The sequence below is a fragment of the Chlamydotis macqueenii genome, chromosome 6, assembly GCF_036417535.1.
Source record: "Chlamydotis macqueenii isolate bChlMac1 chromosome 6, bChlMac1.mat, whole genome shotgun sequence".
NCBI classification, from domain to species: domain Eukaryota; kingdom Metazoa; phylum Chordata; class Aves; order Otidiformes; family Otididae; genus Chlamydotis; species Chlamydotis macqueenii.
This window is the reverse complement of record NC_141561.1, coordinates 30285088-30299776: the sequence shown is the minus strand read 5'-3', so window position 1 is coordinate 30299776 and position 14689 is coordinate 30285088. Positions and strand designations below refer to the sequence as shown.

Genomic DNA, 14689 nt, shown 5'->3' with positions numbered 1-14689 from the left:
CAGCTGAGTCCAGGAGGAAAATCTCATTCAGAACCTTGCTGTTGTGTCTAATGCTGACAGCCTGCCCAGTCCATGCGGTTGAAAAATCTGTGTCCAAAGGCTCTCAGACATCAATGAGAGAGAAAATAGAACTTGCAGCAATTTGCATGTACAGCCTCTAGGGAGGGAGGTCCTCCAGTTTCTTTTGGAACCATTGAGATACTGTTGCCAGGTGTAAGTTTATTTTAGGATCCAGCAACAGAAAAAACAGACCTACAAGGATTTGTATCTTTTTCTTTTGAAGTTCATTATAGAAGAAGAGCAAGGACTAGCATTCCAAATTTTCCCTTCTATTCTGAAGCAATTAAACAGATAAATTGAAATACACTTTAAAACTGTGTCTGTCTCTTTAGATTCATCAGTTTCTCACTTTATACAGCACATTTCTTACTAGTCTAATCTTGATATTTTTTTTTCTTTTTTAGGCTGCTGCTTTGGTTCATATTTATACTGATGGGTCTGTGCTTCTAACACATGGTGGAATTGAAATGGGGCAGGGTATTCATACAAAAATGATCCAGGTAACAAATTATCCAAACAAATATTACCTTGTGTTTTATCTGTCATACAGGTGAACAGTGTGAAGATTTTCTTCTTGGTTAGTTAGTGTACCAGTAGGACAGTTTCTTTATCAGCATAGCCGCTGCTTTTGCATTTATAGAGTTAGAAAGAAGAATATGTTGTTCTACCTGAAACAGGTTGCTAGTCGGGAACTGAACATCCCCATGTCGTGTATTCACTTCTGTGAAACAAGCACAACAACTGTTCCTAATGCATGTGCCTCAGCAGGATCTGCAGGGACAGATGTCAATGGCATGGCTGTGAAGGTAAGGAGTAGTATTTAATGTAACAAAACACCCTATCCCTCATTTGATGCCTGCCAAACTTTGAGTAGTAGTGATCCCATAGATCATATGATCATCCCATAATTTCAAGTTTGAGATTACCAATAATACCACTGGAGATTGCCAAGAAGAAACACAACTTGTTGACAGTTTCTCAGTAATGGTGCTTATGAGTTTTCAGATTATCTGAGCTTTCCCCGAAGGACTTATGTTTGACAAAATCTTTGTTTCATCTAACAAAGTAACGAGTCTCATACAAATCCTGTATATTGTTCTTGTTTTAAATCTACTGATTCATGCAGATTCCAGCCCTTGTAACTTAACCCTTTATAAGGCTTGTGTCTATGCAGTTAAAATGACACGTCTTACTATACTTTTTCAAACCCAGATGACAGTAAAGCATGTACTAATTACGTACTAATTAGTTTATATCTTGAATAGTACCAAACATATCTGTGTTAATTTTGTCTTATATTCCCCTGACATCTCACCAGGATGCTTGCCAAACTCTTCTGAAACGCCTGCAGCCTATCATCAACAAGAACCCAAAGGGGACCTGGAATGATTGGGTAAGACATGTGAATCCTACTAAATGTATTTGTGTGCTTGCAGAAACGGTGATATATGTATTGTAGTCTGTAAATCTGCTCAGCCTACTAATCCTTAAGTTAAAAACTGCAGAAATAGGTTATTTCACAGAAAGATAGAGTGTAGGTGCTTGGTTTAGATTTGTGGGCAACAATCTCCAGATCATATTGGAGGAAAGGAGGGAAGGCGATCTGTGAAGTCACATTTGAGTTTTTAATATATAAAAAATACCAGCTTGTGCTATAACATGACCCAATCCAGCTTACCTTCAGACAAGGTGTTGCCAAAAGATTGTTGGGGTATGAGTGTATGGTGTCAGTTTCCTACATGACTGTTCTTTAATTTTACCAAACCAATAAAGAGAAGCCTTCTCAACTTCCACCCCAGCAGCTCTTTCTTTCTTTACAATTTATTACAGTTCGGGTTTTAAGAAATGTATGTAAATAAATAAATATATGTATGTTGTGTTCCTTCCTGAATCCTTCCTTGGTTTACCACAAACACTGCTGTATTTTACAGATTAAAGAAGCTTTTGAACAGAGTGTGAGTCTTTCAGCTACTGGCTACTTTAGGTAAGGTATTTTTGTTCCTTAAAAATGCGTAGGTTAGACCAGCAGTGATTTCTGAAGATAACTAGTGCTGTGAATAGAAGATCCTGCCCAATAGTTCTTTCTAATGGCTCAGTTTACCTTTTATATAATTCTTTGTTATAAAGGGAGATGGAGTATAAAGTTTAAGTGCTAATTTATGCCTAGCCCTGTGTGAACTCTCTAGAAAGTATCAAAAGAATATTTTATCCCATCTTTGCTCCATGATTTGGCCGTTAGCAAACCAGAAAGCATCAAGAAAGTGACTGCTGCCCGTAACAGTAGGTGTGCAAAATGGGTTATAATTTATTTACTGGAGGCTGTGCTGCTCTAAGCTATAAATATTGTTGTACTACAAATTATTTACGCTTTTACCCACAAACATGATCACACCAAGTTGCATGACAGGAAGAACAAGTGTCAGCGTTAGAATATTTATCCAGCACACACCTCTAATTAGCAACCAGATGCACTTGTGGAAAATTAGGCCAATTTAATTCTACATCTGAACCTTAAGGTTATTTCTCTTAAGAGGAAGGAGAATTTAAAAAGTTTGGTTGAACTTAAGGGAAAGCTCATGGTAATTTTTTTTTTAGAACTAACTCAGGAATCAGATGGCATGATTGAGCACTAATTGAAAACTAATGCTCACATGAGAAGTGGCATTGCTCACTGACCCTAGTTTTGGAGTCGTCGTTTTGTCCTCTTTGCTTCTGGAGCCTCAAAAAATTGTTTCCACTATAGAAAGAGATGTTTCCACCATAGAAAGAGATATTTCTATATCTCTTAGATATGAATTTATCACAACAGCATACTACTGTAGGACATCGTAATCTTAAACAAAATTCCCATTGCTCTCTCTCAGTGGAGTCTTGTGGTCCTTTTTTTTCTGAATTATTTCACAGTGTTTATAAAGCACCAGAAAGGAAAAAATTTCTGTGCTATAACTCAGGTGGCATTCAAAGCAAAGCTTTTCTCTTAGCCTGCTGTACTTTATATCTTCTCTCCCTTTATGTGTATTTACCTACTTATCAAAGCAACTTTTCAGGTATTTAGGTAGTCTGGAGAAAGTTGAAGAGACACTTTGCAAACCCATACTTATTTAGAACACCAAGAACAGTCCAAACAAAATGTTCCTTCCTGCTGTTAAGTCAGGATGTTAAGTTCAAGTATGTTTTCTGCTTATGCAGCCCTTTAGGAATGTTGATATATCCAAAGTAATGAACGACAGTCATACTTCGCTATTGGCATTTAATGGTGTCCAAAAACATCTGCAGATCACTGAGCCTCAAATCCTGTATTGATGTAGTTCTTATCCAATCATATTCTCTACATCCAAGAATCTCAAAGCCAGCTGAGGTAGATAGCATGTGAGAAGTTGAATATGTGGATTTTATGTATCCCTTTTTCAAAGCACGATTCAATGCTCTGAATTATACTGTAATTGTTTTACAGCATGTAATTTAAAGTATGCTCAGCAAAAACGTTTCAGTCATATATGGTCAGAAAATATGCCTTGGTCACATAGCTCACATGGTTGGGATATACTGCATTTCACTGTCCTCTTGTGTCTGTTGAATTTACCCCATCAGTCCTGACTACACTAGTCTCCTCAGTGAGTCCCACTCCTTTCTAAGTAATTACACTTTTATTTTTATATTCCTCTTTTAACCCTCTCACTCATTCTGTAGCCAGTTTCTGTAATTTTATCTATTTCATTTCTCTTGTAAATTATTCTTTCATAGGTCCTGACCAGTTTTCTTTCCTTTTTCTGAATTCCCTTATGTGCTATTATCTCAGCAACCATTACCTTAAATTTGTATTCTATACTTGATTACTGTGTCTTTATTAGTATATTTCTGGGACTATGCTGGTTATAGACACTCTTGAACTGGAGTAGCTTGCTTGTCTGCTAAATTTTTTATAAATAGCAGCTCCATCAAACATAGACTACTAGTGCTTTGTAGGATTTAATGGAACTTTACTTCTGGGGTTCTGACCTGTTGGAGATTCTGACCTAGATTTCACTTGAAGTAGTTTCAAACTTTAATGTGCTCATCTGCTTTGTTATGATGCAAACATTTATTAATTTTCTTCTTGTGGACTTTGTTTCTTCCAACAGAGGTTACAGTGAAAACATGGATTGGGAGAAAGGGGAAGGACAACCATTCACGTATTTTCTTTATGGAGCTGCTTGTTCAGAGGTTGAAATTAACTGTCTAACAGGAGATCACAAGGTAGTAACTGTGTGTCATTGAAGTTTTGTAAATGATGTCAATGAGCTTTGTTTGTGTTACTGAATGCTCCAACAACAATTCAGGTTTTGCATTAATAAGTCACATGTCTTCACATAATAGTAAATATATCAACAGTGTAAATGCAAGTTGCAGAGGTAGCAGAGGTAGAAAGCAAGCTGTGCAGTGTTAACCAGCTTTTGGCACATCTAAACGAATGTCATATGGATTCACCTTTTGGATTATGGCAGACATCTGACATGTTCTTTGCTTGTTCTCTCCCTGTTTGCCAGCAAACAAATTACAGCAGAGCTAAATATTCTATTTCCAGGCTTTTGACCATCTAGACAGCTAAATGTTGTAGACTGCTGATCATATGTCCTCTGTCCTGTACTTATTTATGTGGAGATTTCTTTGTGCAATGGGAAGAATCTGGCAGGGCTGTCTCTGGCTAAAGTTCTATTAAAGTTGAGACAAGCCCATTTTGCTTGTAGTGTGGTATTGGAAAATACTTTGAAATTGTGTACATGGAGGGGCCTCTATCTTAGCATATATTATTCCACTGAACACCAACTGTAACCCACATTATGTTCTTATGCCTCCACTCCATGCATCCCTCTGAGTAATATGCATTTGAATTTTATTGACAGAACCTCAGAACAGACATTGTTATGGACATTGGATGCAGCATAAATCCAGCTGTGGATATAGGACAGGTATGTGCCAAGAATTTTCTGCTGTCTTGTTTCTATTACACTGGTAGCCTTATCTAAAGTGAAGATTACCTCATTAATTCAGAAAACATTAATTTCTTACTAGATAATAAGTCATAGATCATATTAGAAGGTTCTTCACTTGTAGATTTGCCCCATTTGAGTCAGTGTCACAGCTTTGTAGATGTCAATGCAGCTTGGATTTTACGCATAGTGTCAACCTGTAGTACTTCCTGTATGTATATATGCCCACTATCTGCTGGACTTAAATCCTATTTGTGATCTGCAGCCTCCAAATTCTGTTGTTTGACCTGCCTTCCCTACTTGGTAGCAGGGAAACCCCTTTCTTCATTGCAGGCTGGTCCACAGATCTCGTCACTTCATCATGAAAGCATTTCTCTGCCTGGTATGAGAGACGAGTGTGAAAGCTTTTCCCATCATGGTAGCCCCAGAATGTTGAAGAATCCCATTAGGCAAACAGGAAAGAAAACAGTCTTCTAACAGCTAGTGATATAAATCAGTTCTTGCCAAAGTTTTACCCATTTTACCAAACATGAGAGTGTAAATGCTAATTCTTTTCTTATTTAAAGATTGAAGGTGCTTTTGTTCAAGGCATTGGACTGTACACAATGGAGGAATTAAAGTACTCTCCAGAAGGAGTCCTCTATACTCGAGGTCCGGATCAGTATAAGATCCCTGCTGTTTGTGATATTCCAGAACAGTTCAGTGTTTCCCTGCTGTCATCTTCCTCAAATCCTTATGCTATCTATGCATCTAAGGTAAGCAAACCATTATAGGGCCTAATTCTTAGATCCCAGAATAAACAAAGAAATTACTCTGATATAAAACATATATATGTTTTCAGTTCCTGTTCTTTAGCATTTCAAACAAATGTCCATAAAATTGTTTTATTAATGACATCAGAGAAGCTAATATGAAAAGATGTAATGTGGGATATTGCTGCACATCTTTCATGGTTGGCAAGTAGTAATTTTAGGGTTTCATTAACAGACCATACACGGAAAGTGCAAGCTGAATTTAAAACCGTACTTTTAAAATGTAGTGATAAACTGAAGGGTTAGAATAAAAATAGCAAAGAAATTAATGGAGAAATCATAATGACAATGAAAATGTGCAGCTTGCTTACGTGTGTTATGCAATAAGATATAGGACTGTATGTGTGTATTTTATACAAGAGATTGGCTCAACAAATATTCAGTTGGTATAATCATTCCTTCAATTTACACCAGCAAATATTCAGTTGCATGTAAGTAGTAATGGTAAATGAAGATGAAGGTAATTTTGCAAATTTACAGCTGTTTCAAGCATTAAGTGTGCTTTTAGAATACAGTAAAACAAAACAGCACGGCAGGAGGAAAAAGCATATTTTATCATGAAAGTTATTAAAGCCCAAATAGATCCTTTAAAATTATTTAAAGCTATCTCAGAAATACGTAATTATAAAAGTATTTGTAAAAAATACAATCTAGGTAAAATAGTTACATAGTTGATTTGGAGCTGATCTAGAGAGCTGATATTAATATCCCTCTTCAGACAGAGATTTTGTCCTTTTCTGTGTACTTATCTCATATAATTAACCTTAAAATTCACTGGAAGAAAGTGTAATTCTGTCTTCCTGCAGTATGTTTGGGGAAAACGTTTGGTTGTCACATTTCAGCAAGGAGATAAGTAAGATTCAATTGCAGTATCTCAATCCAGTCCAGATTAAAATGTTCAGTACCACAGCATGAGAGGACTATGGAATAAGATTTTACCTGTCTTTGAGATAAGGAACAAATGTGAACTTGTGTCAGAACCAGTGAGAGAATGTCAAGCCCTCTGAGGTCAGGGAATTACCATGAGTTTGGGCTTTGTTTCTTAATTGTATCTGTACTTGGATTGGGATTGTTTTAATTTTATCTGCCAGTTATTCTAAATTTCAGTTTAGCAATGAGCCAAAAAAGATTCTAAAATCAGTAGGTAATATTTGAAATCAACCTTTTTAACTCCCTGGAAGTAGCTACCATCAGAAGACTTGGTGTGAGCAAAGCTTGCTTCCACTAAATCTAAAATAAGCTTCCTTACTGAAGGATGAAACACTTTTTGAGTCACTGATTTTTAAGCTTTTTAGTTGACATTGATATGGTATGTACTCCTCTCATTTGCTTAAAACCTACACCTGTTTGACTTCCTCTTTTTTTATACTTTTTCAGGGGATAGGTGAGGCAGGACTGTTCTTGGGATGCTCTGTGTTCTTCGCTTTGAGAGATGCAGTAACTAGTGTGAGGAATGAAAGAGGATTGAAAAAGACCTTTGCACTGAACAGCCCTCTGACTGCTGAACAAATCCGGGCAGGCTGCGCAGATGAGTTCACTGAGGTGGTAATAGAAGGGTGGGGGAAGGGTCTGTTTAAGTATCTCTGGGTAGAAGTGCATACTCCTTTAGGCACCCTTGAATGGTGGAGTGCCTAATGATGTCTCCAATTGGTCAGGCTTTGTATACAGCAGTATCGTATGGCTCCTTGTAATTGAAGTGTCTGGTAACAGGTCTTACTCGCATGAGTTATTCCAACAAATGCCATTCAAGCATTGTATTGGAATTTCCCTGATTTTGTGTGATCTTTTCTTTTTCTTTGAAATGTACGTAATTTTTACAATTCCCTCTTTCCTTGAAGCCTCCTCTTTTTTTCCATACAGCAAATCCCATAGAGGATTAAATAACTCCTCTTATTGACATGCAATGGATCAGCCCCCAAGCATCTTCAGTCTCCTTCCAGGTGTTTTCCCCCAGTTGACTTGCACTCTGGCACCGTCACCTCATTCTGGTACTCCTTGCTATGCTCAGAACTCTTTAGAAGAAAAGTAATTAACTCAAGAGCTAAGAAAAGGATACAGAAGAAAAACAAATGAGGCAATACACTTCTTATAATGATGATCCTTTATATTCTATGTTTTCTGCAACTGTTCACTGTAGTCATGTTCCCACTGCTATTACAATTCTTTTTCTGTGTAAGTTTTTATTTAGCCTACATCATCTGTGAAATGAGGTCCTCGCCAGCATATAAATCCATACTGTGCTCTGAACCTCTGAGGCTCTGCCATGGAAACTCTTGAGCTCTTACTCACAGATTACTCCCATAGTATTTTTGCGGTCATGGCGAGGCATCGTTGTCCCCCAAATCAATAGGTTCGTGGGCTTACTTTCATCACAGGAGCTGGTGGGAGGTGAGGTCCACCAGTGTAAAGACCATGTTTGTCCATCCCTGTTTTGCTTTGACCCCAGTTATCACTGACCTTCCTTTCAGCCATCTTCTGTAGGTATCCCCTAGAACACCCTGCTGGGTGACTTGGATGCACCTGATAAAGGCAATATTGGGAACTTACCAGGCAAATAATACTAACAAGTCACTCTTTTCATTTCTTGCTTGTTCTCTTAGATGACAAAGGATGACTCTGCTTCCACCACTCCTCGGGCCATACCTGTGTGAATGACAAACCAGAGTGCACAAGACCTGAATGGAATGGAACGGAATGAAAAAACTGATTTACTGCCTCAATACAGACTAATCAACATGCAGATAGATATATTTTCTCATTTTCAGAATAGAATCAGCTACAAAAAATGTGCACATTGCATCTTCTATCCTTATCTTCATTCTCCATCCAGTATATTCATTACAGTACCTCACTTAAATTGCTGAATTTAATTGCTAGAAATACATCTCCCACATTTGAAGCATATATATTCAACAAGAAAGATCTGCTGAACAGCTCAGCTCAAATGCTGCAGGAGAGGAAAGTTAGGATGAAATACAAAGATAAGTTAGATAACTTACTACCACTTACTACACTTAACAACTTTATATGAGAAATTATTTTTAATGGCTTTAGCTAATTTTCTAATTGAGATTTGAGTCTTGCAGTGGAGTGTGAGTGCAGAGATCTTTGTCTACTGAAGAATCAGAATCTTGTTTGTTGGATTCAGTCCCTTTTTGATCAGAGGTGATGCTCTGATTTGTAGTAAAGCTGCTTTAGATTCTTTTGGCGCAGACATCTTTGTGTTAAAAACATGCAAGAAACAAGAGTTACGGTTTTCTTTTGCTATGCCAGGCAAATTGCTATGGCTGATCTACATATATAGGAGATTAATTTTGTCCCAAAAGTTGGAAGAGTCAGTTAGTTGTAATTTCCCCTGGAAGCTTTCTTTTTCTCATGGAGCAAGCCAAAAGCCTCTGAACCTAGTGGGAAAATTCACATTGTGTTCAGTGTGCTTTAAATAGGAAACTGGATGAACCTGTCTCTGGAAAGGATTCTTAAGCAGTGCTTAATCCTGTGCTCAGGATTATACTGAGCCATGGAAGTAGAGTTAAGAGGTTTCTCCCACTCTTGAACACTCCTGTGGTAAAGAAGATAGAAAAATGTAATGACATCAAAAGATGATGATCTACAAAGGTGAATCATCTGATGCTGCCAGGGTGTAGTAGGATTAGACCACACCCAAGTAGTAGCAGCTGGAGAAAACGGGAAAATATGTAGTAGTAGTACTGTATTAATAACATAAATTCTGATGTTACTGAATTTGAAATAAGTATATATTTGTAACCTAAGATGAGACCAAGAAATTACATAGAATGTATCAAAGTCAGTATATTATGAAAGCTTCAGCCACAGTATTCAGATTTCAGCATCAGAATCCACAATATTGAACTGACTGAGAACTTAGACTTTCCTTGTCTTGATGTGCAAAGCTGAGATTTCGGTTCCAAATACACACACACACATGCAAGTAGACAAAGCTATGTGGTATTCGGATTTGGGGCTTTGATCTGGAACACATTCTAACGCAGAGAAAACACTTCATTTTTTTAGTGCCTGTACAGAAGTTACCCAAAGTAGCACCTGAAAAAATTGCAGCAGGTTCTTTGATAAGAAAGTAGAACTGTGAAACTAGGTAGTTTACATGTTCAGTGTGTGGTTTCAGTGAACTTCTGCATCAGTTGTTCCTTGCTGAGCACGGTGATTCCTCTTCCAGTTACTCATAGGTCAGATTGCTCCAGAGCCATGAAGATTGCAAAATAAATGGCTCTAATTTGTTTGACATGTCAGCCTGCAGTCTCTTATTATTTCACTGCTCCTCAGTTTTCCACAGACTTTTTTCTCTTCTTGCCCTTTTATGAGTTGATACTGTATCTGTGACAGAAATCAGTTCAGTAGGTCAAACTGGTTTTGCATTGGCTGTTAAGATATGAAATCTTCATTTTTTTCAATTTGTCTCTCCGTAACCACTATGAGTAGGTGAAATTCAGCTGCTTAAATGTAGGTGTCTAGTAGCATTTTAGAAGTCATAAGACAGCAGAGGCATAGGAGAGCACAGGACTGGAAGATATGACATAGCAACTGGAGGGCAAGCAGGTTATAGCAAATCATCTGAAGTGTGGTTTAGGCAGCTGAAACCCCATTGATTTTCACTTCTATTTCTTCACTTCCTTTGTTTTACTTTGCCTTTTATATATTGTAAGAAAGTCAATAAATCAAATTAAATGTGAATCCTGCTGCTGTAATTAGTTTTTCTGGTTTGAAACATCTTAGTTTCACTGCATGGGCTTGTTAATGACAGCTCACAATCCCACATGTCAATAACAGCCCCAAAACATGGGTAAATCCTGACATATGCTGAAGCAGGGAGCATATAGGTCTATTGAACTGGTGGAAGGTGCATTGTCTGTTGTTCTCCTGTGTACCTATACATCATCACAGGTGCTGGTTAGTTCCAGACAAGTCAAATCTTATAAAAATCATGGCCCAGCCCTTGCAGGCAATTATGTCTCCCCACCTGCAGTGTGTACTCCAGGGATTCATCATGTTCCAGACCCGCACTCTGTCTTCTGCAGATCACGTGTCCGCTTGTCAGTATTTCTCAGTTTTTCTTAACAAAGATTCTTCCCTGCCTCTGTACAAGTGGCACTGTTGTCTGGTTGTCTCAGTAAAATCTATACATGTACCAAACATGGGTTGTTGGTTTTTGGAGGGGCTGAAATGTGCTAAGCTGTCTCCTGGCTTTTGTTTGTGTTTGTGTTTGAAAAATTGCGTGGAAGCTAGAAATAGGAATTAAACATCCTAACAGATGTCACTATGGCTACATGGGATATTATGAAATAAATTTTCTTAAGACTATATGAGTGTTAAAGAGGACGGGTTTATTACATTTTTAATATTGTTCAAAATGTGTAGACTGAGGGGGATAAATAAGCAGAAAGATTAGGTCTCCATAGGCACTGACACTCTGGATGGCTACATACACTGTACAGAAACACCCAAACTGGATATGGTTGAGAAGAACTCTTTCTACTCATTTTTGTCATGAAAGAAGTGTTTCTCTAACTATCCAACCTCAGCACTCCCATTCTATATGTGTGGAGGCTTAAACGCCTAACATAAATACTAGATTCTGGTTTTGAGGCCTGGTACTCTAAGAATCAGATATTGGACTGCCAAAATCTAGTACTGAGTCTAGTTCTTTCTCTTCTTAGGCCTTTGAACCTGCATCATTGTACCTACAACGCATATGGAATACTACAGCAGTGCTGCAGTTGGCAGGACCCGTTAGGGCTTTTGCCTGCAGGACCTGGTGACTGACATGGCTTCAGGCATACATTGAGGGCTAAAACACAGAGGAAACAGCATATGTCTGCTGAGAATCACTTTATTTCCATCTAATGGGCAGTGGTAAAAGATCTGGCACTGACTACTTTGTCCTGAAAGGCTACACTGACTCTAAATGAAATACAGAGACTTTTGCTGTAAAATGCAAAAATATTAAATGAAACAAAAGACATGTACATACACAAATGGTTACTTTTGGGAGATACATACATAAGTCCCCTTTAAAACAAAACAAAACAAAAAAAGGCCAGCTGTAATAAAGCATTTAAAGATTAATGACCTTGTTTGCTGGATGTGCATCCAGAGAAATGGATAAGAATCTAGAACTGCAAATCAGGATTTGGGATTTCTCTTTGTAAGAATGTAGTATACCTTGAGTATGGTCATCTTATAATGACACCCACAGCAGTCAGGGTGTAGGCCTGGCATGGCATAGAGACAATCACAAGGAAATTCTAAATTTGTATGTAGTAGTAATCTTGATTTTGTTAAAACTTGGTCACTCTGCAGGAAAAAATACAGCTAGTTCAGGTCAATTACAAGCTAAAATGAGAAGTGTGGCTCCACAGCTTAGCATTTGACACCCCACAGAAGGGGGTAATATTCCATGTCCTAGGTTCTAGTTTCAGATATTCCTAAGTATTTTAAATTTATCAGTCACTAGATAATAAAACAAGCCTGGCAGCTGTATCTCAAACCCAGAAGTCTTCCCTCACAGTTAAGTGCCTTATTTCTTAGGTTGCAGGGTTTGAATTAGAGGGGCTCAAATTCTTTTGAGATTGCTTCAGCTCACTGGAGAAGAGTTGGAGGAGTAAGGAGTAGGAGTAGAAAGTTTGGTGCATTAGGATCTGAATATGCACTCATTGCTGAGAAATGGCATACATTACACTGGCTCCTCCCCATCCACTTAATTTGATGCTCGGTCTGAAAATAAATTCTCTGGGACAAAGCAAACTCAGTTGACCTTTAGGAGCATATAGCATTTCAATAATTTCTCTTGACGTGTAAAGCTTTATTTTTCAGAATTTTGTGCAACGGCATGGCTTGTCCCCAACAATCAGATGAGCTTGTCTTTTTTGTGAATGGTAGGAAGGTAAGTTTTTTAATGCTTTTTAAAAAAAAAAATTTTGAACAGCACTGCTTTAATATTTACTGTTTGTATTCAGGAATGCTGTTGTTCTGGAGCAACAGTTTATTAATGGATAATAATCTTTTGTCTGTGATCTTCCTTATAGCATCCTGCTTTCTACCACAGTTTTTACATAGCCTGAGTGACTTTGTATCACTCCTCATGTCATAGAGTTTTTAGAATTTTAATTAGTTAGCCGTTTACTAAATCCTTATATGAATATACTCCTAAAGTGGATGTAGCTGGAGTAAATACATCACTAGTAAAAGAATATGCTGCTTGCTAATATAGTTTCGGTAATTCATCAAAAGAAAACAAGTAGCTCATTTTTTTTCTTGTTCTTGATGCCAAAAGCTCACATTTCATTTTCTAAGACATTTTGCCCCCTTTTCTTACTTTGCAGGTCAAGTGAATAAGAATTCCTATTAACAAACACATTACTCAAAATATATTATAAGCTGAAAGGAAGGAATTTTATTTCTTTGTTAAAAAACAAACAAACAAGCCAGACTTGCTATGTATTTCTCTAGAGATACTTTTCAGTTGTTCGGTCAACATTTTAATACTCTAGAGAGAGGATACTGGCTTTTTTTTTTTTTACCAGGTGAATTAAGGAAAAGTAATTCTATTTTTTTTTTGTCTGTTTTATCTGTCGTCACATGTTAACTGAGTTTACAGGTATAATCTGACACGTTATTTCACTCCGCAGTTCCAAATAAATTCCTGAATTTGTTGATGTTGTCTTACACCGGGTAAACTGGAGGATGCTGTTGGTATAGCAGAACTGTTGAGAGAAGCATGAAGTTCAGTGTCTTTTCATTCTGCAGCAACGGGTCCTAACAAATGTTTTTAAAGTTGCTTGCATTATCTCTTCTCCAACAAGCTGAAGCATGCCGGTGATACAGCAACATTCTTGAGACAAGGCTAAAGCGAGGCCTGCATAAGCCCCACTCGTACACGTTAAACCTTATTACATTGAAAATATACTTAGTTAACGTATCCTCTCTGCTCCACTTATATGAAGGTTTTCCTCTGCTTTTCTCATGATGAATCTCTGCAAATGAAAGAGTTGATATCAACTTCAAGGAGGTAAAAATACATAGAGATTTCACACACACAGGTGTGAAATGGCTTTAAAACAAAGAGATTTCTGATTCATGCTGATAAGAATCAACAAAGGATGTATTCCAGAGACACTTTTCTTCCTACCCTCATCCATTCAGTGCTTACTCAGCCTCTCTTGCCTTCCAGTTCCCTGCATGAACTATTAGTTCTGTTACTTTAAAAGGACATATTTAACCAGTACTGCCTGTCTTGTTCATTTGTTTATCTGCAGATTATGATCAAGTGACAGGATCCTGTTGCTGAACAAACATACCACATCAATCCACAATCACTGCATTTCAACATCAGAGTTAATCCTTGTGAGACGGTTATATTAGATCCCTCTCTAACCCATAATATTTTTATTTCATAATGTAGGTGATAGAGAGGCAGGCAGATCCTGAAGAATTGCTGCTGTATTATCTAAGAAAGAAGCATATCCTTTTTTGAGCTTTGCCTTTGAGTTCTATAATTCTGCAAATTACTGCAGCTGGGGACTGAAATTATTTGTTTCACTTTTCTTTGGGGACAAATGTAAATGCAATGATAAGTAGATATAACACAACTCACCTTGTATTTGTTCTTGGCAGAGCAATCAAGTGCTGTATGTGCATTGTGTGTGTTAGTTACGTGAGTATAACACCATAGAGTTTGAGTGTAACTCTTTTGGAGTTACCCAAATCTTCTTTACAGCTTCCCAAACCACGAAAAACCATTTGTGATGAAAATAGTAACTAAAGAAATGAACAAAGAACTACTTCCATAGTAAATAATTTGTTTAGGTCCCA

General features: G+C 37.5%; 2 protein-coding genes across 2 annotated transcripts in view; both read left to right on the top strand.

Moving 5' to 3' along the window:
* LOC104483254 (aldehyde oxidase) overlaps positions 1–8298 on the top strand; it is a 41649-nt gene extending 33351 nt beyond the window's left edge. The window contains exons 27-35 of the mRNA XM_086751182.1: positions 465–560; positions 738–866; positions 1379–1453; positions 1992–2044; positions 4182–4296; positions 4944–5009; positions 5597–5785; positions 7220–7387; positions 7740–8298. Coding sequence (XP_086607308.1) covers positions 465–560; positions 738–866; positions 1379–1453; positions 1992–2044; positions 4182–4296; positions 4944–5009; positions 5597–5785; positions 7220–7387; positions 7740–7871 — 1023 coding nt within the window. The 3' untranslated portion in view covers positions 7872–8298. The remainder of the gene's footprint in view (positions 1–464; positions 561–737; positions 867–1378; positions 1454–1991; positions 2045–4181; positions 4297–4943; positions 5010–5596; positions 5786–7219; positions 7388–7739) is intronic.
* Positions 8299–12707: 4409 nt separating this feature from the next.
* The window catches only part of LOC104483252 (aldehyde oxidase 2), a 44928-nt gene continuing 42946 nt past the window's right edge, over positions 12708–14689 (top strand). The window contains exons 1-2 of the mRNA XM_010124968.2: positions 12708–12761; positions 14280–14337. Coding sequence (XP_010123270.2) covers positions 12708–12761; positions 14280–14337 — 112 coding nt within the window. The remainder of the gene's footprint in view (positions 12762–14279; positions 14338–14689) is intronic.